Below are 22,075 nucleotides of genomic sequence, written 5' to 3'. Positions count from 1 at the left end.
AGCAAACTTTACAGTAAGGGCACTAAATGAGAACAAACGGACATTTTCTAATCAGGGGCACCTAAGGGCTTTCCAACTCATCATGCAGTGCAGAAATAGAAGTGGCGGTGGGGAGCAGAAAAAACACTCATTTACCCACAAGTAAACCACTCCTGCTTGTCAATAAACAACAACTGCAGCAGGGAACTGCAGTAGCTACCAGCATCAGTTTTAAAAAGTAACTAGGAGGGTAGATTTTGTTAAAATAAACAAAACGAAACCTTGTTCACAAGAGCTATTTAAGAGTCTAATGATTACAAGCTGCAAAGTATATTCAAAAACGGAAATGCCAACAGCAATAGATCCTATTGCTTGAGAACGAAGAACACATGAGAGTTATTTAATCACGTGGGACAAGGTAATACTTTGGTTGAACTTTATTCCATTTAACTCTCCCATCTAATAAATGATGTCTTTTCTGTGGTTGGGGCCAAGAGGGAAGCACAGATTATAGAGAACAGAAAGTTCTAGTCAGGGAAAAGAAATAAATTAATATTTAAGTGTCTGAGATCATAACAATTAAAATCTGGTGATTTCACTAACAGTTACAAAATATGACAAAATTATTCTTCATTGAACACGTTTTATAAGGGCACCTGGGTGCAATCGGTTAAGCATCTGCCTTCAGCTCAGGTCATGATCTCAGGGTCCTGGGATCGGGCTCCAAGTCGGGCTCCCTGCTCAAAAGGGAGTCTGTTTCTCCCTCTGCCTCTGCCCACGCCCCTCATGTCATTCTCTCTCTCAAATAGATAAATTAATAATCTTAAAAAAAAGTTTTATAGAAATTAACTATTACTATTTCTCAAGTCCTATTTTTTTTTTTTTTGAAGATTTTATTTATTTATTTGACAGAAAGGCAGCGAGAGAGGGAACACAAGCAGGGGGAGTGGGAGAGGAAGAAGCAGGCTCATAGCGGAGGAGCCTGATGTGGGGCTCGATCCCAGAACGCCAGGATCACGCCCTGAGCTGAAGGCAGACACTTAACGACTGAGCCACCCAGGCGCCCCAATATTTCTCAAGTCCTTAAATTCTCCAAGTAAAAATGAAAGAGAATCAATTCTTCTGGGTTGTTTTTTTTTTTAAAGATATATTTATTTTAGAGAGAGAGAGACAGAGAAAGACAAAGCAGGTGAGGGGCAGAGGGAAAGAATCCTCAGATCCCCATGGAGCAGGGAGCCCAATGCACTGCTCAATCCCAGCATCCATGAGATCTTGACCTGAGCCAAAATCAAGAACCAGCTGCTCAACCGACTGAGCCACTAGGGTGCCCCGAGAATCAATTATTCTAATAAATACATATTAGGCACGTATGTACAAAATAAGGTGCCAACAGCCCCTGGACTTCTGTAATCTAGTTAAGGAGATAATGAGTGAGTGCATGAAAAAAAACGAACTCCAAGTTGAACATTATCTTTTGTTCCCCAAAACTACTAGACAATACAAAACCAATAGCCTAAAAATATTAATAGTGATAACAAAAGCAGTCAGTGTTTGCATACTGATTACTATACACCCTTTAAGTGCTTTTGCCTACGTTAATTTATATAATCCTCACAACAATCCTGTATGTAATGATATAGGTATTTTTATTAGTTCCTTTTCACAGATGAGAAAATTGAGGTGTGAAGACATTAAGTCTCTTGTTCTAGGTCACCTGGCTAGTCAGCAGTTGACTAAAATTCAAACCAGATAGTCTGTGCCTACAGTCTGTGCTCTTAACCCTTACACTGAACTGCTACAATTTCTGGGAGTTGAAAGGCCTCATGGCTTCAAAAAAGCTTAAAGGAGAAGAATGGAGCCCTCATCTTTCTATATACATTATATCCAGAATCCAATGTCTGGTATTTCTGTATCTCTCTGTGCTATTCAAAATTCATTGATGAAAAAATGGAATTTCCCCCCTTTGAAATGCATACTAACTACAAGACACTGATGGAAGTGCTCTGCAGATATTAACTCATTTAATCCTTACTAACACCACTAATGAGGTGAGAACAATGAGGCTCAGAGAAGTAATTTGCCCAAAATCACTTAGTAGATGGTAGAGCTGAGATATGAACCCAGGCAGCCTGTGCTCTTAAACACTATACCTAATCTGCTTCTCCTAAAAATAAAAACTTAGGTCTTGTCCATATACTTTTCTTCAGAATAAGGGATGTCAGCTTTAACGGTGACAGTGACCAGACTTCATACCAGTCAGGGATTCTGAATTGCCTACTAATGTACAGAAGTGTATGTGAAAAGAATTCTAGTTCCTTACTAGATTATGTGCTCCACAAGAGTAGAAACCGTGTCCATTCTGTTTACCACTGTATTCATAGCACCTCACATAGTGCCTGACATGTAATTGAGATGCAATGAATATTTATCAAATAAACTAACTTAAAATTTGTAGAATATTTTGTTAGGTAACTCAATACAAATAAGGTGGTCAATCCAAGTAACTTAGTAGACAAAAAATGTTTCTACCTTTAAGAATGATCAATTTTTGTTTTTTAAAGTTAAGTTTTTAAAACTCAAAAGGAAATACTGTATTTTAATAAAGACAAAAATCCTCCAAATAAAACAGAAAATGCTCTACTGCATAAAACAGCAAGATTATTTAAAGTAAATGTAACTTACCTTTGAGCCATCTAAACTGATTATCCTGTACACATTTCTTGTGCTGTCATAGAAATAAGACACAGTAACTGCGTGCTTGCTGGTGGGTACCCAGTTCTTCTTTGTGTTTGGGTCAATCTGGAAGACATGAGCTCGAGTGCTGAAGATGGGTTGTTCCCTATAGGGCAAAAAATAAAATGACGGATTGAGAGCAGGTAATTTTATCCCACTGGACAACAGACATGAAAACTGTGAGGATGATTCCACCTAACCCAAAACTCCCACATGCCCCAAAATAAGAGGAACACTGTTTCAGTTCTGGAATATTCTAAGTACTCAATCATAAGCTTCTTTAAAACAATTACAGTCCATCCTCATTATTTGTAGATTTTGTATTTGCAAATCTTTCTACTCACTAAAATGTATTTGTAACTCCAAAATCAGTACTTAAGGTACCTTCTTAGTCTTTTGCAGTGGAAGGATGTGAATCACCTGACACATATGTTTCCATCTGAGGTTGATCAAGGAAACACTTTGCCTTCTTGTTTCAACTCTCATACTATAAACAAGTGCCCTTTTTGTGATCTATTTAGCACCATTTATTTCACATTACTGTGCTTTGCACTGGTGCTTTCTCTGTTTAAAACAGCTCCCAAGCATTGTGCTGAAGTGCTGGTTCTTAGGTGCAAGAAGGCTGTGATTTGTCATATCGAGAGGAATATGTTATATAAGTTTTGCTCAGGCATGAATTACAGTGCTGTTGGCCACGAGTTCAATGGTAATGAATCAATAATACATATTAAATAAAGTGTCTTTAAATACAAACACACACAAAACAAGGTTATGTATTGACTAATGAAAATATGACCAGAGGCTTGTAGGAACCTAACCCTGTATGTCCCCTGGGAGCAATCATTCAATATTTGACAATTCAGTGTGCGTGGGGCCTTTATAGAACACAACTACTGCAAATAATTAGAACTGACTATATCCCATTAAGGTACAAGAATTTTATATTAGACCCTCACTAGGTTAAAATTTTTTACCCATTTAAAACATTATTTTGGTAATATATAAATAACTTACTGAGAAACTTTACTTTCAATATAATCTCTACTTTATTAAAAAGTATATGGAAAACAAAGTAGCTCACAACCACAGTATCTTTTATTGAGATTAAGTAGGGCCTTAAAGATATACAGATTTTAAAATAATTTTAAGAACGAAAGCTATTAAAAAATGTGTATTCAAAATATCATTAGTTTATTTTACAGTCTGGAAAACAAGCACGCAATGATCCGTATGCAACAGAAGCATTATAATGCAATATCTTCCAAGTTCTGAGTATAAGTTCTTCTGGAAAACCCTTTAACAGGCTTTTTTTGTTTTGAGCCCAAATAAAGCTCATTTCTTTCAATTACACATCTTTCTTTCCTAAAGCTGCTTAAGGTCCTAAAGAGAATTTTAACCAGTATTAAAGGTTTAAAATTTTAAATTTAAAGAAAGGAGAATATAGAAAAGGGAGAAATTAGAAAACAGGCAAGGCAAATCTGGGTCCTTGGCAACATGACTCTTCAGGTTAATAATGGGCTGGTGTCACATATGCCCATGCTCTGCTTCAGCCCTTGGACAGCAGGTATGAAAGGGAGGTACCTTTCCTGTAAGTAACCTGCCTCTTCCCAGCTTTATTTCTGGAAATGTCCATAACAGCTTTTCTTATGAAATGAATATCTTTTGAAGGAACTGATATATTTTATGCCATTCCCTGAAAACTGAAGCAGAAAGCCATCATTTCTGACTTAACTCACATTATATATAGATTCATCCAATAAATAATTATTAACAATCTGGCAAGGCATTGTGCCTGGATGGAGAATTCTTCTGAATTGGAAGTAGGCCTTATTCATCCCCTGTTTCCCCGCCTTCAATCCTTCAATTTTTCAATGAGGCTGATGCTATACTTGGGTTACCTTCCAAAAGGCCCTGCAAACCTCGAATTTTCTCTTCTTCATCTTTCAATTAAAGTTCTAGGTGTAAGTGTAGTTGGTCAGCCTGACTGTAACTAGTTCCAATACACAGGAAAACCCAATCACACAAAACTGTATTTATTAAGGCATAGAAGGAAGGGAAGTAGGAATTCTAGTCTTTACTAACAACTCCCCCCACTCTTGACAGGGAATAAATTTCTAAATAGTGCAGGATATTGCAATGTATGTATTTTATAAAAAATTAAAACAGTTAAGGAGCAACCTGAGTGACTCAGTCAGTTAAGCGTCTGCCTTTGGCTCAGGTCATGATCCCGGGGTCCTAGGATCGAGCCTCACATAGGGCTCCCTGCTCAATGGAGAGTCTGCTTCTCCCTCTCCCTCTGGCCTCCCCCCAACCCAGCTCATGCACAAGCTCTCCCACTCTCTCTCTCTCTCTATCTATCTCAAATAAATAAATACAATCTTAAAAAAAAAACTAAAATAGTTGAGACAATGATACTACTTTTTACAAGCCTTTTAACCAGTCCTTATCAATGGAAATCCAACGTTGTGAGTCTAATACTTTCCACATTTTAATTCAGACAATTATATTAATCTGCACAATTAATCCACACCACTTAATTCCCTCTGAATAAAAATCTTTTACAAGTGTGCCTTATGAATTTCAATATCAACTAAGTACACTGCTTTTCTTCAATTCTGTCCTGAATAGGTGGTTTCTTAAAATTATAATTTAAGATTTCTGTGGTCAAAAGCCTATCAAAGTCTAGATGAAAAAGATGAGGAAAATAATGTCACTGCTGACACAGGGAACAGGGTTCCTAGAAGTAATGAGTAAGTTACCACATCTGTCAAGGTACACTAATAAATGGATCAGACTTCTACTGAATACCTACTACATGCCAAAAGCAGAGAGACAGCCCCTGCCCCTAAAAAGTTCAATTTGATGAGGGAAGACAAATGTCAAAAAAAAAAAAAAAAATGCTTTTCACCATGATACATTCTCTGAAATTAAGTGACTGAGAGCTACCATGGAGAAACTGATGTCTAGGTAGAGTGTGAAACAAAGGCCGGTACGGTGGGAAGAAGGCCCCGTACACTGGCGTGTGTAGTGAGTACGACTGCCTTTGAAGAATAAGGCTAAAGAGAGCAGCCAGTTCATGGGGGTCCCCTCCAGAAACTACTGAGAGATTGTAAATAAAGAACAGCTCTCCATTTTAGAAAGATACATTTGGCAGCACTGAAGCAGATGGATGGGAGGGAAACAAGACTGGACATAGGACAGCTGGTCGGACCCTCATAAAAGAAACGCAAGTATTAGAAACAAAGACGAAGGAGGTTAGGGAGTGAGATAAAGACGTGAGGAGGGATTAAAGGTAAATTTAGAAAACAGAATCAGTGAGATTAAGTAACACACTGGCTGTAGGGAGTGTTTCTCAAATGGGGGTGATTTGTCCCCCGTGGGACATTTCACAACATCTGGAGACATTTTTGGTTGTCACAACTGAAGGAGATCACTATTGGCATCTAATGGGTAGAAGCCAGGGATGTTGCTAAACATCTACAGTCCACAGAACAGTCCCCTACAAGAAAGGGTTATCCAGACCAAAACATCCATAGTGCCCCTAGCCAGGACGGGAAACGGAAAGTAAAGTCTGGGATTGGGGGAGGAGGAAATGGGAGAGGATGAGCTCAGTTTTGAACAGTTCAGATGCGTATAAGGGTTTGCATATAAAACTGTCAGGACAGGAACTTCAAAATATTAGTTTGGAGTGCAGCAGAGAAAACCGGGCTGGAGTAAAAAGTTGGGGGAGTCATCAAGAGATCATATCACTAGTCTGGTTAAGATACATTTCAACAACACTAAGCATGTGGATAAATTTCATTTTAGAGAAAAGCTGTAGAAGCAGCAGTAGAAAAACTATACCTGAAATCTTCAAGCTCTTATTTAAGAGGACCCGTAAAGCATTTGAAACTTACTGTCCCAAGAGCCCAAGTGTTAAAGTTAATACTTTTTCAAATAAACTGGATGGCATTCATCAATAAAGGTTAGACACACTACTTCCTCCTTCACAGCAGTTCATACATATACTAACTGCATCAAATACCGTTATTTCCCAAAGTATATTCTATGGAACAGTCCTAGAAATAAATGTTCCATGTTTAAGTAAGTTCTGCAAACACTGTTGTGCCCCATTCTGAAACACTAATGTACAATAGTATATTGAAGACCCTAAGAAGTCCTGTAGGAAAGAAACCCATTTACGCCCGAATAACCCAGCATGTGGCAAAATTATGTGATCCCAGAATTCTTTTCCATGTAACACATTAACATCTCATAGGACTTATATTTATAACCACAATGGTCTGTCTGGATATTCTGCCATTTTTACTGACATTATTAATTGTCACTAGAAAACATATATAAAAGATCCAATACAAAAATTGAAGCCTTTTTAGTAATGGCTACAGTATTTCTTAGATAGTTGTTTGTTAACAACATTCAAAGTAACTCTTTTAAGGAATTAATCTAAAAATCAGTTTTGAAAGCAAATACATTTTGGCATGAAACGCTTTAAACTAGCTTAAAGAAACAAAACTAAACAGATACAAACACCACACACACACACAACTTTAATCCTAGAGAATCATCTACTTTGTCATTTCTTACACCAATAATCAGGACAATGAGTGATTCAAATGACCTATTATAAGAAAAACTTATGGGAGTATTTTCCAGTTGGCTCATAAAATACTAAGAAGCCGGTATAAGAATAATTCTGAAGTTTTTCATCTTGGGCTAAAACCCAGCAAAAGTACTATAAGCAGTAATCAACTCCAAAACTTAATATGGATGTGAAAAACTAGAAGAATGAAAGCATAAGATGACCTGAGAAAAACGTAGTAAAATCAGAATTTTGTTTTAAAAACAAGGTTCATTCAAACTCATTAGAATTGACATAAAGAATTATTGTATTTAACTTGGGCAATCTCGGTAATAAGGAAGAAATAAGTACCATGAAAACTGAAGTAAAACAGTGAGACCATTTGCCGAAGATATATATAAACTCTAGATCCAGAAAAAAAGGGAAAAAGTTAACATTTGTCATCTGGATAGATTCGATTTAGAAAAACTCAATGATAATGATTTTTAAAAATTATTACTGAAATCTGTATTTTTGCAAACATTATGCAATAAATCTATGTTCTAAGGAAGTGCAAAGGTATGGGTCCAATATTAACAACCAACCTCATGAGAAGAAAAAGAAATTATGCATTCCTTAGTTTGTTTGTTTGTTTGTTTGTTTTTTTAAAGGCTCCACACAAAGTCTGGAGCCCGACTCAGGGCTTGAACTCACAACCCTGAGATCAAGACCTGAGCTGAGATTAAGAGTCGGAGGCTTAAGCAGTAGAGCCACCCAGGCGCCCCTCCTTAGTCTTCTTTTAATGTTTAACTTACAAATATTCTTTTTCATATATGTAAGTACAATTAAATATTGTAGCAAAGGGATATAAAGAAGGTTAGGGTTTCAAATAATTCCTTGAGTTTCTAATTTTTCAAAAAAAAAAAAAAAAGGTAGCCTGATAGGAATTTAAGAAACAAGGTAAATAACCCTTTCCACTGAGAGTCTGACACTGTTACAAACATTGTCGGCCGACTCTCCACCAACTATTCTTCAGCACTCCCTCCTTACATATTCTGGATTTGTTCTGGTGCTCTAACCCTCCTCCACATGACTATGAACTTCACTAGGGTAAGTAATCAAGGCAATCCCACTCTTCTTTCCAGGAGTTCCTTTGGGAACGGACCTCTGAAGCAATTCAGGTCAGTGAGATAACCAGGGAACGTTTGCTGGAAGCTTCTGGGTACGCACACAAAGAGAGTCACACATAAGGGATGGATGCAGTGACAGTGGCCCTGAAGGAGTCATCTTACTGGGAGGCAGCTAACCTGAGAACAAAGCCAATGTTGTTTGCTAAGAATAGCAGATGGAAAGACAAAGAATCTGCTTCCTTGATTGTGCCATTGACTCAATGAGTCAGCCTCCAGGCTTCTTATGGGATAAAACAAGTTTCCTAATAGTTCCAGGCAGTTTTCATTTTAAAAATTATACAATGATAATTGAAGAAAGAGGTTTACATAAAATAAAACCTACCATGAAGTGCCCCCCAATAAAATGCAATTTAAGGTCCTCCAGAACTTCTGGCTATCTAGCTGTAGGCTGGTAATTCATTAACTTCATAACACAACCCCACAGCATACATAATTAGATTTGGGGAGCCTCATTTAAAATTCTAGAGGTAATCAATAAAATTCATAAGGCTAACCACATTGAGAGGAACAAATGTGAAACAAATGTGGGAGGAACAAATGTGAAAATGGCAAAAGTTCACTATCGATTGACTTTCTGCTGTAAGAATTTAATATCCAAAGCTTTTAATCAAGAAATAGTATAACACATATTAGAGATAGAGAGGTAACTACCAAGAGAAATAACAGTTGGAAGCTTTAAAAGCAGTTGCCTCTAGTGATGGGGCTATAGATGAAGGAAAAAATGAGGTAGGGAACTATTACTTGTCTATATAAACCTTTAAGTATTACTTATTTTTTTTAACCTTGCATAGGTACTAAGAAGACTTTTCTAAGTGGTACTGTGGAGGAAACTACATGTACATCAAAATTAACACCGAGAAAAGCATGTTTCAGGGGCCACTTGCAAAGACTGCCAAAGAACCACCAAGTAAGTGACAAATTTTAATAGCTTGGAACTCAACCTACTAAACAGTACATGATACAAAGGTATTCCTATTATTCATAAAGAGGAATAAAGAGAAAGGAGGAGAGAAGCAGAAATCCAAACGTGCCTACCTGCAGGATTGAACTGCTGAAGGTATGTCTACTTCCTGGTGAAAATACTCTCATGAGAAGTAAATACACAGAAAGTAAGATAAGAAACATTCTACTGTCAGCTCAATTTTTGGAATTTGAGAAGGTGGGTAGTACTTAAGGCCTAAAGGACATGGGAAAGGATAAGACAGGGAATGAACAGGGGCGCCTGGGTGGCACAGCGGTTAGCGTCTGCCTCCGGCTCAGGGCGTGATCCCGGCGTTGTGGGATCGAGCCCCACATCAGGCTCCTCCGCTATGAGCCTGCTTCTTCCTCTCCCACTCCCCCTGCTTGTGTTCCTCTCTCGCTGGCTGTCTCTCTCTCTGTCGAATAAATAAATTTTAAAAATCTTAAAAAAAAAAAAAAAAGACAGGGAATGAATAGACACCAATGATCATTGAACTTCAGGTGTAATTGGTGAAGAACTTCGTTTCAGTGCCAGTGGGGATGGCAAAGAATGTCTTCAGACAAACCAGAACTCAAGCACCTGAATTGCCTCAACGGAATTATCCAGCACAGGTAATAATGTAAATTGTAACTCTGGATTATCGGGGAACTGGTTTAATTCCACCTCCCCACAGACCCACATAAGAAACATCTTATTGACTGACATAGCTGTTTTGATGCTGCTCAAAGATTACAACTGCGTACTACCAACTATGTATTTTCATTGCCATGTTATGTATTTAACAGCTGAGTGTGTAGATATGTGGAACACTTTCTTAAAAAAATGCATGCTTACTTTGAGGGAAGCAAGAGATTATTCTAGTAATGGCTGCCCAACGCATAGTTGAACTACAAGAACTCCATCTAGTGATGAACCAAAAACATAGCAGGCACATGTTTTTTAAAACTTCAATTGTTACTCTTTCACAAATCCCAAACTGTAAAGTGCCATAGCTATAACCCAGGTATCAAAATGTGACACCAACAACTGCAAAACATCTTTTCTACAAGAATTTTTTAGAATTGTCTGATCTCTTAAATTGTATGATTTTTAAAATTTGAGTTCCTTGGTCTTTTAATTGGTTAAATAGCCATTCAAATGAAAGGTTTTTTTTTTTTTTTAGAAAATTATTGTTTGCATCACAACAATTTAGCATTAGAAATTTTCACGACATCAAATATTTGATTAATTGACATATCTGAAGAATACAATCAAATTAAAATTTTCCATTTGGAATTTAAGATTATTAAATTATAAAACTATACTTAAACAGTAACACTGTTTATATTCTTTCTATACCACCCCTCATTTTAAGAGTGGTTTTTATCAATCTTACTCCTTTCATCAGGCCACAGCACTAGTTACTTTTTTTTAAAGATTTTATTTTTTTATTTGTCAGAGAGAGAGCGTGAGAGAGCACAAGCAGGGGGAGTAGCAGGCAGAGGGAGAAGCAGGATCCCCACTGAGCAAGGAGTCTGGTGAGGGACTCGTTAGCCGAAGTTAGACCTTAACTGACTGAGCCACCCAGGTGTCCCAACAGTACTAGTTATTAAGAGACTTTAGTACTTCTTTACCTTGGGCACGTAGCTACAGTAGCTACATTTAAAACACCAAGAGATACGACAAAATTTACAGTAAAGAGCAAGCAAACCCACTCTATATATTTTAGCAATACCTTCAATGCCCAAGGAACCTGACTTGCTATTTATTAAATAGCTGCCGAGTGACATCATCTCTTCCCCTCCTCCTCCCCATTTTAAACCCTATCCATTTCAAATAAAATACTGGATGTTTAAAAATATATCAAGAGGTATTCCTGATAAACTCGTTACATTTAAAGTTAGTATTGTATTTGCAATGCTATTAGACTTTCCACGTTCTTCTCTTCCCAGATTATTTCCACTAAATAAAGTTAAATTGTGAAAACTGAAAATATACACTAGGAAAATCTAAGGAAAAAAGCCTCTTATTGAGAATTTAATTCTTGTTAAAATAGGTGGTGCATTCCTAAAAATCTAAAATAATTTTCTAGTAGACATCCAATTCCTCAAAACTTTACAAATGCGTTAAACATTAGAAGATTAAGTTCTCATACCAATTAATATTTCAAGGAACAGTATTACTCTTAGGTACTCTTTTCCTGTACTCCTACTACAAACTAACCAAGTGGACACTCAATCCATATAGTATCTGAAGTAGCTATTCTAAAAAATAAATCCAGATTGAAGAGAAAGATTTGAAGGTACTGTGGCAAAATGTTAATGTTTGCTACATTTGAATAGTGGTTGCATGAATATTACATTATTCCCTGTATTACTGTGAATATTTTAAATTGCTCAAAACAAATAAAACCTCACACCATTTCTCTAGAATTTTTAGTGGTACTGTGAAATCTGAATTATCAGCCACGTTTTATACATATAGATCATTCATTTTAACTGCTATGTAAAATTTTATGCTATAATTAGAGCTGCACTGCCCAATATGGTAGCTACTAGTCACACAACTACCAATTACTTGAAATACAGCTAGTGCAATTGAGAAAGTAAATTAGTTTAGATTTTTTGATACCCAAATCAGTTATTTAAACACATTTAAGCATGTATGGAACACTTGGGAATGTGAATCTACTATTTCAACTGTACTTTTAATGAAATTTAAATTCAGATCAAGTACTTCTGATAAAAACTTTAGCATCCAAACAGAGATGTGCTCTAAGTGCAACTACATAAGGGATTTCAAAGACTTGGTATGAAAAAATATAAAATAATGATTTTTTAAAATATTTTGTTTACTTGAGAGAAAGAGAGAGCACACAGAGGCAGAGGGAGAGGGAGAAGCTGACTCCCCGCTGAGCAGAGAGCCCGGACGAGGGGCTCGATCCCACATGACCTGAGTCAAAGGCAGATGCTTAACCGACTGAGCCACCCAGGCATCCGAGCCCAATGATTTTTATATTAATCACGTTAAAAAGATAGTATTTTGGTATATTGTGGCAAAATGTATTAAAATTGATTTTACCTTTTAAAAACTTTAAGAGTAAATTTAAAATTATACATTATGTTCATATTGTATTTCTAGTGGAAAATAATGGAGTATTTTATGTAACCATTTCCTTACTGATAGACATACAGGTTCTAATTTTTATACTATTACAAAGAATGCCCCTGTGTGTTTACTTGAGCACACATTCAAGAAGATATACTAGAATTCCTGGTCACAGGGGAGGAGCCATAGCATATTTCCAAATTACTCTTCACAGCACATGTACCAATTTATATTCTAATAGTCTTAGATAATTTCCTCCCAACACTTGATAATGTCCAAATAACAGCTTTAATTTGTGCCAACTTGATGGGCATGAAATGGTATTTCATTGCTGCTTTAATCTGCACAGCCCTGATTACCAGTGAAGCTGAGGAGTTCTTCATATATTTCTGGCCCCTTTGAGCCCAGGAGATTTCTACACTTACTCCTGAGCTTGTTTAAAACCTAATTTTAGCCTCAGAGAGTGAAGAGACCAGAATCCAAAATTCAGCACTTAAACCATAGGCAGGGGGAAAGCTCATAATTCTAACCACCTATATAAACTTAATTAAGGTTAATACTCACTGAAGTGCAGAAAAGCACAGTTGCCTATTTTTGTAAATCTGATGACATTTAATGTTTGAAAATCAATATAGTATAGAAACAGCACATATATTCTGCTCTTTTTCAAAGGTAAATTAGAGTTCATTGGAATTGAATTCAGTTTTAATTTTCACATGCCAAATTGTTTCTGGCATTCCTCAAAATTTTTCCTTCATGGAGGGGTGAGTAGAGGAGTAGTAAATGCTTTTTAGTCAAACTTTTAACTTAGAGTCTTTTAAAGTTTTCCTGGCTTAGCATCAAAACAAAAAATTTTTTTAACAAAACATTTAATGTTAAACTAGAAATCAAAAGTAACAACAGGGTTATATTGTTGAACAGGTTAAACTCATTGTTTTTCAAATGGTAAACACCATCACCCCATTCCCACTGCGTTTTTCTACGCAGTTTCCATCCCAACATTCCACAGACTTGAGAATCACCCCCATCTAATGGAGTTTTCTCTAGTCACAGCTAATAATTACATCTAGCGAATTCCTTTCTGAGGGGTCCTCACATAGGTTAGCCAGAAGTCCCCCAATGAATAGTATCTGGTATTTTACATATGGACACCACTCATTCTCAGTTTCTCAGGACTATCCAGCTTTCATATACTTATTTGTTCTACTGAAAAAGGGCTATATTAAATATAGCTAAATGTGATTCATGTTTCCCACTTTTGTCAAGATTTTCGGGTAACAAAAATTATAGACAAAAGTTTTTATCAGATGCTGTGCCCCAATTTGGGGTTTTACAAATACAATCCCTATAGTGCTGTAGTGTTTTTGCTCAAATGCATTAGCTCTACTTCAAAACAGTGGTGTTAATAATTTAGTCATTATGGCATTATAGAAGCCCAAACAAATACATTTTTTCTGTGAATAAATTTAATATTTTTCACTGATGAAAAACTTGATATAGGAATATAATATAAAGTTGGGGCTGGGGTCTTTCTCCTACTTAACCTTTCTGAAAGCAAATTTTAGTAGAGATAAAGGGCAGATTGACTTCCAAGATATTTGGTGGAGGCAATCACTGTAGCTGGAAGAGCACCTAACTAGATAAAGTACTCTACAGTTTACAGCAGTGTTTTTTAAATACTGCATCACAACGCAGAGGGTCATGATCGATTTAATAGTTAACAATGATACTTAATTTTTTATTTATTTTTTAAGATTTTATTTATTTGAGAGAGAGAGAGAGAGCAAGACATCACAAGCAGGGGGAGCCAACCGTGAGGCTTAATCCCAGGACTCTGGGATCATGACCTGAGCTGAAGGCAGAGGCTTAACTGACTGAGCCACCCAGGCGCCCCAACAATGGGCATTTAAAAAAAGAAAAGAATGAGAATGTAAAGTATCAGAGTGTTATCTGACTTGGTAACAATATACGTATTATCCAAGAAACTTTTGTCTACATATTTACCTATGTTTAATGTTCATGGAAACCTTGTGAAGCAGGCACAATACCCCATTTCATAGTACAAAAACATAGGTCCTAAGTGACTCACCCAATGTCACACAACTAGCAAATGATACCAATAAGCATTTTTTAAATGCAAATGGAAATAAAAGTCAACCTCACTAGAAATCAAAGAACTTCAAATTAGAACCATGAGTTATTTTTTCACCTGTCAAAACAGGAAACCTTTTTTTAAAATTAAAGATTTCAATGTTAGTGAGAGTTTAAGAAAACCTGACACTTGCAGAAGCAGATGGTGGGAGTATAAATTAGTAAAGTCTATCTGAAAAACACTTTGACAATGCATATCAAAAGCCTTTAAATTTTTGTGCATATCCTTTGAAACAGCAATTCCATTCTAGGAATTTACCTTAAGGAAATAATCATGGGTATAAGCTGAAGTTTAGCTAAAGGGCTGTATCACCACATAGTCTATGATAACCAAAGGTTGTAAATTAAAATGTTCAATAATGTAAGACCAAATAAATTATGGTACAGCCATATAATGGAAGCCTATATAGTCCTTAAAAACAAAGTGGCAAAATATTCAGTGACATAAGAGGTCCAACACAGTCAATGAAAATAGTTAATAAAATACTGAATACAGTACAATTTAATTTTTGTTTAAGCATATATTGAAAAAAAACCATGGAGGATATACTTATAGTCTGCCTTTGTCCTGCCTCTCCTTCTCTCAACACAGAAACCACAGTTATCCTTCTAAAAACCTAAGCTAGCATTAAAATACTCTGGGGCAAAAAAAGGGTGAGGGGGGTAAGGGTAAAGCAAGTAAAGCAAAAAGTAGATGGCTGCGAAGCAGGTGGGGTGGTGGCGGTTCAGGAAAGTTGTATTTTCACAGAATTTAAAATAATAAAATGTAAACCAGGTGGGTCATTCCTCAAAACCCTCCAATGGTTTCCCATCTCACTCAAGGGAAAAACCAAAGTCCTTAAAATGGTCTAAAGGCCTTCTACCAGTGTTTCTCAAACCCTGTTGTGTGAGGAACACCCAGCCTCCACGGTGATTCTCACGTGTAGCCAGGAGGAAGAACCACTATAGGACGTGGCCCCGTCTCTGCAAGCTCTGCTACTTGGTATCATTTACTCCAGCCATACTTGCCTTCCTGGTGTTTCTCAAACATGCCCACCACTGCCTACCACAGGGCCTCTGCCTGAAGGAAGTACTCTTTCCCCTCAGATCCGTCTAGCATTTTCCTTGGCCTCTACCAGCTGTTTGCTCAAATGTTTCGTTCTCAGTGAGGCCATCTGAATGCTCTCTGTAAAACTGCAGCTCCTTCCTCTCCTTTTCCAGGATTCCCCAATCCCCTTCTTTTATTTTCCCCCCTGGTGTTTATCACCTGGTGACATACAATGTATTTTCTTATTTACTGTCCCTCTCCTGTAGCAAAAATGTTATCTCCTCAAGGGCAAGAATTATGTCTTTTTAAATTATTGCTGTGTCCCCAGCAACTCAAATACCTGGCACACATTAGGTACATAATGAATGAATGAATATATATCAAGACATATAGAGTTCTTGGTGGTGAAATATATAAGTAACTTTTTATCTCAATTTTTCAATATGTGAACATGTGCTATATTCATAATAAGAAAGGAAATTTAAGCAAACAATTGTAATGCAATATACTGCTTGTTTAAAAAACATAACTAGAAGAATATTATTTTGGTAATTACACAAATATACACGTTAACATTCAATGCACTGTACATTTGCACACTTTACAAAATATAGGCCTTAATTTTTTTTTTAAAAGCAAATGACAGTTAAAAATATTTTAGCCCTATTGATAATGGATTCATCCAGCAAATATAGATTTGGGAACATTCTTGCCCATAGCATACTTTCTACAAATCAGCCACAAATCCCCACGGATGCAAATTTTTCCATCAACTAGGTCTGCTCAAAATTCTCTTATGATGTGCAACGATACCTAGAATTTAGAATTATCCTACACAACAAGTAACATATAATACCTGTGTCACTTTGTGAACCAGCAAGCTTGTCCTATGAAATCACATAAGATAACAGTTCTAAGAAAGCCACTCATCTCAAGCTGGAAAAGTTTTCTAGCTGGTTTTTCCGGCTAACACAGCAGAGAAGATCATGATCATGTTAACCAAATACAAATATTAGCTGAACCAACTGATAAACAGGAAAAGTACCAATTCTACCGAAGCCTTCGTGTTTGGCTAATATCAGGAATCTCATTAAGGTTGGCTCATGCAACTATTTGGAGAACACTTACGAACCAGTTCTCTTCAGTTCTTCTATAAAAGCCATACTCTGGAGTGCAAAGTAGTAATACCTAGTCTTAAATCTCTCCCAAGACAGCCTCTCATCATGTGAGAAAGAACTCAGGAGTCTCAACTGAATGCTTTTTTGAGACATTTGAGGAAAACAAGTTAGCCTTATTTCTCACGAAAAGGGAGAGCAGTGGTATTAACAAGAGTGCTACAAACAGCACGAGCACAGCGTGTCTCCTACAACATGTTACATCACGATAATAAAAATCATATCAGAAAAAAATCGTATCAGAAATAAATAGGGCTAGACTATGGAAAGTTCATATGAATTTATAAGCTGTCATAACACGAAAGAGACTCCTTCCTATCCCTAGTATCCTAAATCATTCACTCTTTTCTATTATTAAGGTACTTTGGTAGAAATATCAAAAGTATTTGCTTAAGAAACCTGTTAACTATTCCAGGGGCGCCTGGGTGGCACAGCGGTTAAGCGTCTGCCTTCGGCTCAGGGCGTGATCCCGGTGTTGTGGGATCGAGCCCCACATCAGGCTCCTCTGCTCTGAGCCTGCTTCTTCCTCTCCCACTCCCCCTGCTTGTGTTCCCTCTCTCGCTGGCTGTCTCTATCTCTGTCGAATAAATAAAATATTAAAAAAAAAAAAAAAGAAAGAAAAAGAAACCTGTTAACTATTCCAAATTCTCTAAGACTAACACCCCCCCACACACACACTTGTAATATAGTCAGAAGGCAAATTTCTCCTTAGTCTTAACTCCCTAGAAGAAAACCTTCACTGAATTAAGATTTAAAGTGCTTCCTTGAGGGGCACCTGAGTGGCTCAGTTTGTTAAGCGGCCAACTCTTGGTTTCGGCTCAGGTCATGATCTCGCAGTCACAGGATCGATCCCCGCATCCATCTCTGCGCTCACTGCAGAGTCTGGTTCGGAGTCACTCACCCTCTCCGTCCATCTCATGCTCCCTCTTTCTCTAATAAATAAATAAAATCTTTAAAAAAAAAAAAGTTCTTCCTTGAATCTTTTAACAGATTGATAAAACAAACTCCCATTGAATCCTCATGTTATTCAGCATCTCCTATGACTGTGCTAGGGAAAAAGTAGTCTGCTTGCTGTTATGTCCAAACAAGACTACACTGCAACACACTTCTCAATCATTTGCCAACAAACTCAGCCATCTTCTGTTTTCCGCCCAGTAATGATGTTATCTCGGGTATCTGCTACATCTATTCATCTGCCTCTTTCAACACTGTATTTTTAACTGTCCTGCTTTACCATTTTCTTGATTTTACAAATTACTGTGAAGTCTCTGTAGAAACCAAAAGCTTACAGATCTAATATCATAAAAACTGAATAGCTTAAACACTAGCTTCTGAATTTTAAAAAGTCAATGACGAAATAAAATTCAGGTTTTTTTGCACTTAGAATGATGTGAAATCTCAACAATTTCTCCTGTATAAGTTAATGAGCGCATGAATAAACACTTTCATCATTTATGCCAAAGGAGGAAAGCCAGACTGTATAATTCAAACTGAGAAATTCAGATATGCCACTCTTTTTTTTTTTTTTTTAAAGATTTTATTTATTTGACAGAGAGAGACAGCCAGCGAAAGAGGGAACACAAGCAGGGTGAGTGGGAGAGGAAGAAGCAGGCTCCCAGCGGAGGAGCCTGATGTGGGGCTCGATCCCAGAACGCAGGGATCACGCCCTGAGCTGAAGGCAGACGCTTAACAACTGAGCCACCCAGGCACCCCCAGATATGCCACTCTTAAACCTGAAAGCAAAAGCCTAAACTTATAAATGGGTATGTGGTAAATTCTTTGGTTATAATTAACATTTTTGAAGGCTTACCATATGGTCAGACACTGTTATAACCATTATCCCTGTGTTACTGAATCTTCTCAGCCTTTATGAGGTAGTCACCATTATTTCTCCCTTGAAGATGAGGAACCGAAGGTATATGGAGGGTAATTTGCTCAAGATGACACATGGCAGAACTGGCACACAATTATAATCTAGCTCTAGAACGCCCAACTTTATCCTGTACCGACTCCTTGGATGAGAAGGAATTCTTCTGTCATGCAGACCTGAGACCATGCTGTAACCAACCAGACCTGAGACCATACCTGGCCCTTCTCTGTGATTCTGTTGACCGAAGTGGGATAGTATGCTACACAACTATGGTTACTGTGCATGTTAAACACTGTCATGAGTACTTAAGGATTTTCATGGGATGTATATATGGGCACTGGTACCACTTACGCATTACCTGTGTTTTGAAAACAGTTTGTACTCTAACACTTCATTGGAATGATAGTGAGGTTTGGAAGAATACAATAACTTATTTTTAGTCATGCCAATTATCATAGTTCTTGAGCTTTCCTTCAGCAAGGAAATAGAACTCTCTGAGCTGTATTTTGAAGGAATGATTCCACCTCTGTAACAGAATACAATAACAACAACGTTAGCCTGTGTGAGGTGAAAGCACTGATCTTTGAGACTAACAGTTATTAACTCCAAATTATCTCATATCTGCTTCAGACTCTGGCTAAATTTCATCACATATGGTATTTCTAAAAATGATTACCTGGTAGGAAGAGTATGTATATTTTGACAAAGTAGGAGATAGTTTGCTTACATGTGCAAAAATACTTTCTACTTTCTCCCCACTGTTTTTCCTACCTTGGTTTCTTTTTGGCAAAAACACCTAAAAATTTAATCCTTCCAGCATTTTACTGAATAGTTTACCTCGGATAAAGGAGTTTTTCCAGGAAAACGTTCCCTTTCAATTTTGTTTTTGTTTTTAGATTTTATTTGTTTATTTGAGAGAGAGAGAAAGAGACAGTGAAAGAGAGCATGAGGGGGGAGGACAGGGAGGGAGCCCGATGGAGCCCATGAGATCCCATTACCCTGCAGAATCATAACCTGAGCCGAAACCAAGAGTCAGAGGCTCAACCGACTGAGCCACACCTAGGCACCCCAATGATGTGACTTTTAAGACAGTCTTTCTTGTGAATCACCACAACTAAATATTTGTGGACATAGGCAGAAAAAACATATTTTACCAGGTGAAATTGTAAATAGTTAACAGAGAAGGGGAAGTTAACAGACCTTAGTAAACTGACAGACTTTTAAAATATAGGAGTCTAACATTTGAGGGGCGCCTGGGTGGCTCAGTCGTTAAGCTTCTGCCTTCGGCTCAGGGCGTGATCCCAGCATTCTGGGATCGAGCCCCACATCAGGCTCCTCCACTGGAAGCCTGCTTCTTCCTCTCCCACTCCCCCTGCTTGTGTTCCCTCTCTTGCTGGCTGTCTCTGTCAAATGAATAAAAAATCTTTAAAAAAAAAAAAAAAAAGGAGTCTAACATTTGAAAAATGGATTTGTTGATACCCCCTTTAAAAGAGTGTGGAAGACTGAATAATGCCCCCAATGATATGTAGGTTCTAATACCTAAAATCTGCAAATGTTACCTTATTTTGCAAAAGGAACATTGCAGCTATGATTAAGTTAAGGCTCTTCAGATGGAAAGATTCTTCTGGATTATCTGTGTGAACCCTAAATGTAATCACAAGTGTCCTTATAAGAAGGTGGTAGAGGGAGATTTAACTACAGAAGGTTATGTGACAAAGGGAGAAGAGAAAGAGACTGGAAGAGGCATACAGCACTGCCTTTGGAGATGAAGAAAGAGGCATGAACTCTGAATGCAAGGAATGTTAACTCTAGGAGCTGGAGAAGGTAAGGAAGCCATCTCCCCCTAGAACCTCCTGAGGGACTGCAGCCCTGCTGACACCTTGATTTCACCCCCAGTAAAACAGACTCTGGACTTCTGGCATCTAGAATTTTAAGAAAATAAATATGTGTTGTTTTAAGCCACCAACTCTGTTTTGTTACAGCAGACACAGGAAACTAACACAGTAACAGCTGACACAATAGTCCCCGCCCCCATCTCCAAGAGAAGTTTCAAGACCCTCAGGGAATGCCTGAAACCACAAATAGTACCAAACCCTAAATATTCTGTGTTTTTCCCTAAACATATGTACCTATTACAAGTTTAATTTATAAATTAGGCACAGTAAGAGATTAATAACAATAACTAATTATAAAACAGAACAGACTGTAATAAATGTTAGGTGCTGTGGTCTATCACAAAATATCTTACTATACTGTACTCACCCTTCTTGTGATGACTGAGATGATAAAATGCCTGTGTGATGAGATGAAGTGAGGTGAAGGATGTGGGTATTGGGACATAGTGTGAGGCTACTGGGGACCTTCTGACATCCAGCAGGAGAAGGATCATCTGCTTCAAGACTGCAGTTGACTGCAGGTAACTAAAACTGTTCAAAGCGAAACCATGGATAAGGGACTACAGTACAAATCTTCATCCAGTTTAAATCTATTAACTCTCCACCATTTATAGAATTAGTTTATTCTAAACTCTATTAAAAATAAGTTTCTGATTATATTTCTCAAATAATGGGTTTACTCAGTAGGGGAAGAATTCCTGAAAAACGGCATAAAATCTTAATAGAAGCAATTTTGAATACATTAAAGCACTTTTGGGCAATTTGTTTACCAACTGGGTACCTTCAACGTCAGTGTAATTTGATAAAAATTAAAGCTCAGGAATAACAAATTATTGCTATGGGAAGGGTTAGAGTAATTGCTTGAGAATAAGTATAGTTGAGTAGTGACTATTTTTCTCCCCACTTCACCAAACATAAAATCAACATGTGATCCAGAAGGAGCATTGTTGCAAAAATGAAACAGCTGAAGGATGGGCAAAGGTGAAAAAAAAAACAGTATTTTGTTACATGTAAATACCATATATATATATATATACATATGGATAAATACATATATACATATATATATTCTCATTTCATCTCAAAAGAACATGAAGAGATAAAAGGAGTTAAAAAAAAAAAAGAAAAAGACTTATTGGAAGAGGGGGGAGTTTAACCAATTGGCCAAAGGTCACAGCTAGTTCTGGTATTTCTGGGATTCAAATGCAAGACTAAATCCAAAGCCCATGACTTTTCACTATTTCCAAAGAACAGAATGGTGTCTGGTAATGAAAACTAGACTTAAATTTCTTTTTTCTTTACTTCTGAATAACTCGGTAACCAACTCAAAATCTCCTAAGTTATAGATTTTTGTTATGTCATGCTAACAAAATTTATTCTCTTTCCTCACTTCCTCTAAGACAAGTATTGTAACTATAAAGTTATTATCTCCATATAATTATTAGA

General features: G+C 37.1%; 1 protein-coding gene across 1 annotated transcript in view; it reads right to left on the bottom strand.

Annotated features, from left to right (window-relative positions):
• HOMER1 (homer scaffold protein 1) overlaps window positions 1–22,075 on the bottom strand; it is a 118,924-nt gene that overhangs the window by 70,039 nt on the left and 26,810 nt on the right. Inside the window, exon 2 of the mRNA XM_040622144.1 lies at window positions 2,662–2,818. Coding sequence (XP_040478078.1) covers window positions 2,662–2,818 — 157 coding nt within the window. The remainder of the gene's footprint in view (window positions 1–2,661; window positions 2,819–22,075) is intronic.

This window comes from Ursus maritimus, unplaced genomic scaffold (assembly GCF_017311325.1).
Source record: "Ursus maritimus isolate PB19 unplaced genomic scaffold, ASM1731132v1 scaffold_5, whole genome shotgun sequence".
NCBI lineage: Eukaryota > Metazoa > Chordata > Mammalia > Carnivora > Ursidae > Ursus > Ursus maritimus.
This window is presented reverse-complemented; position numbering and strand designations above follow the sequence as displayed.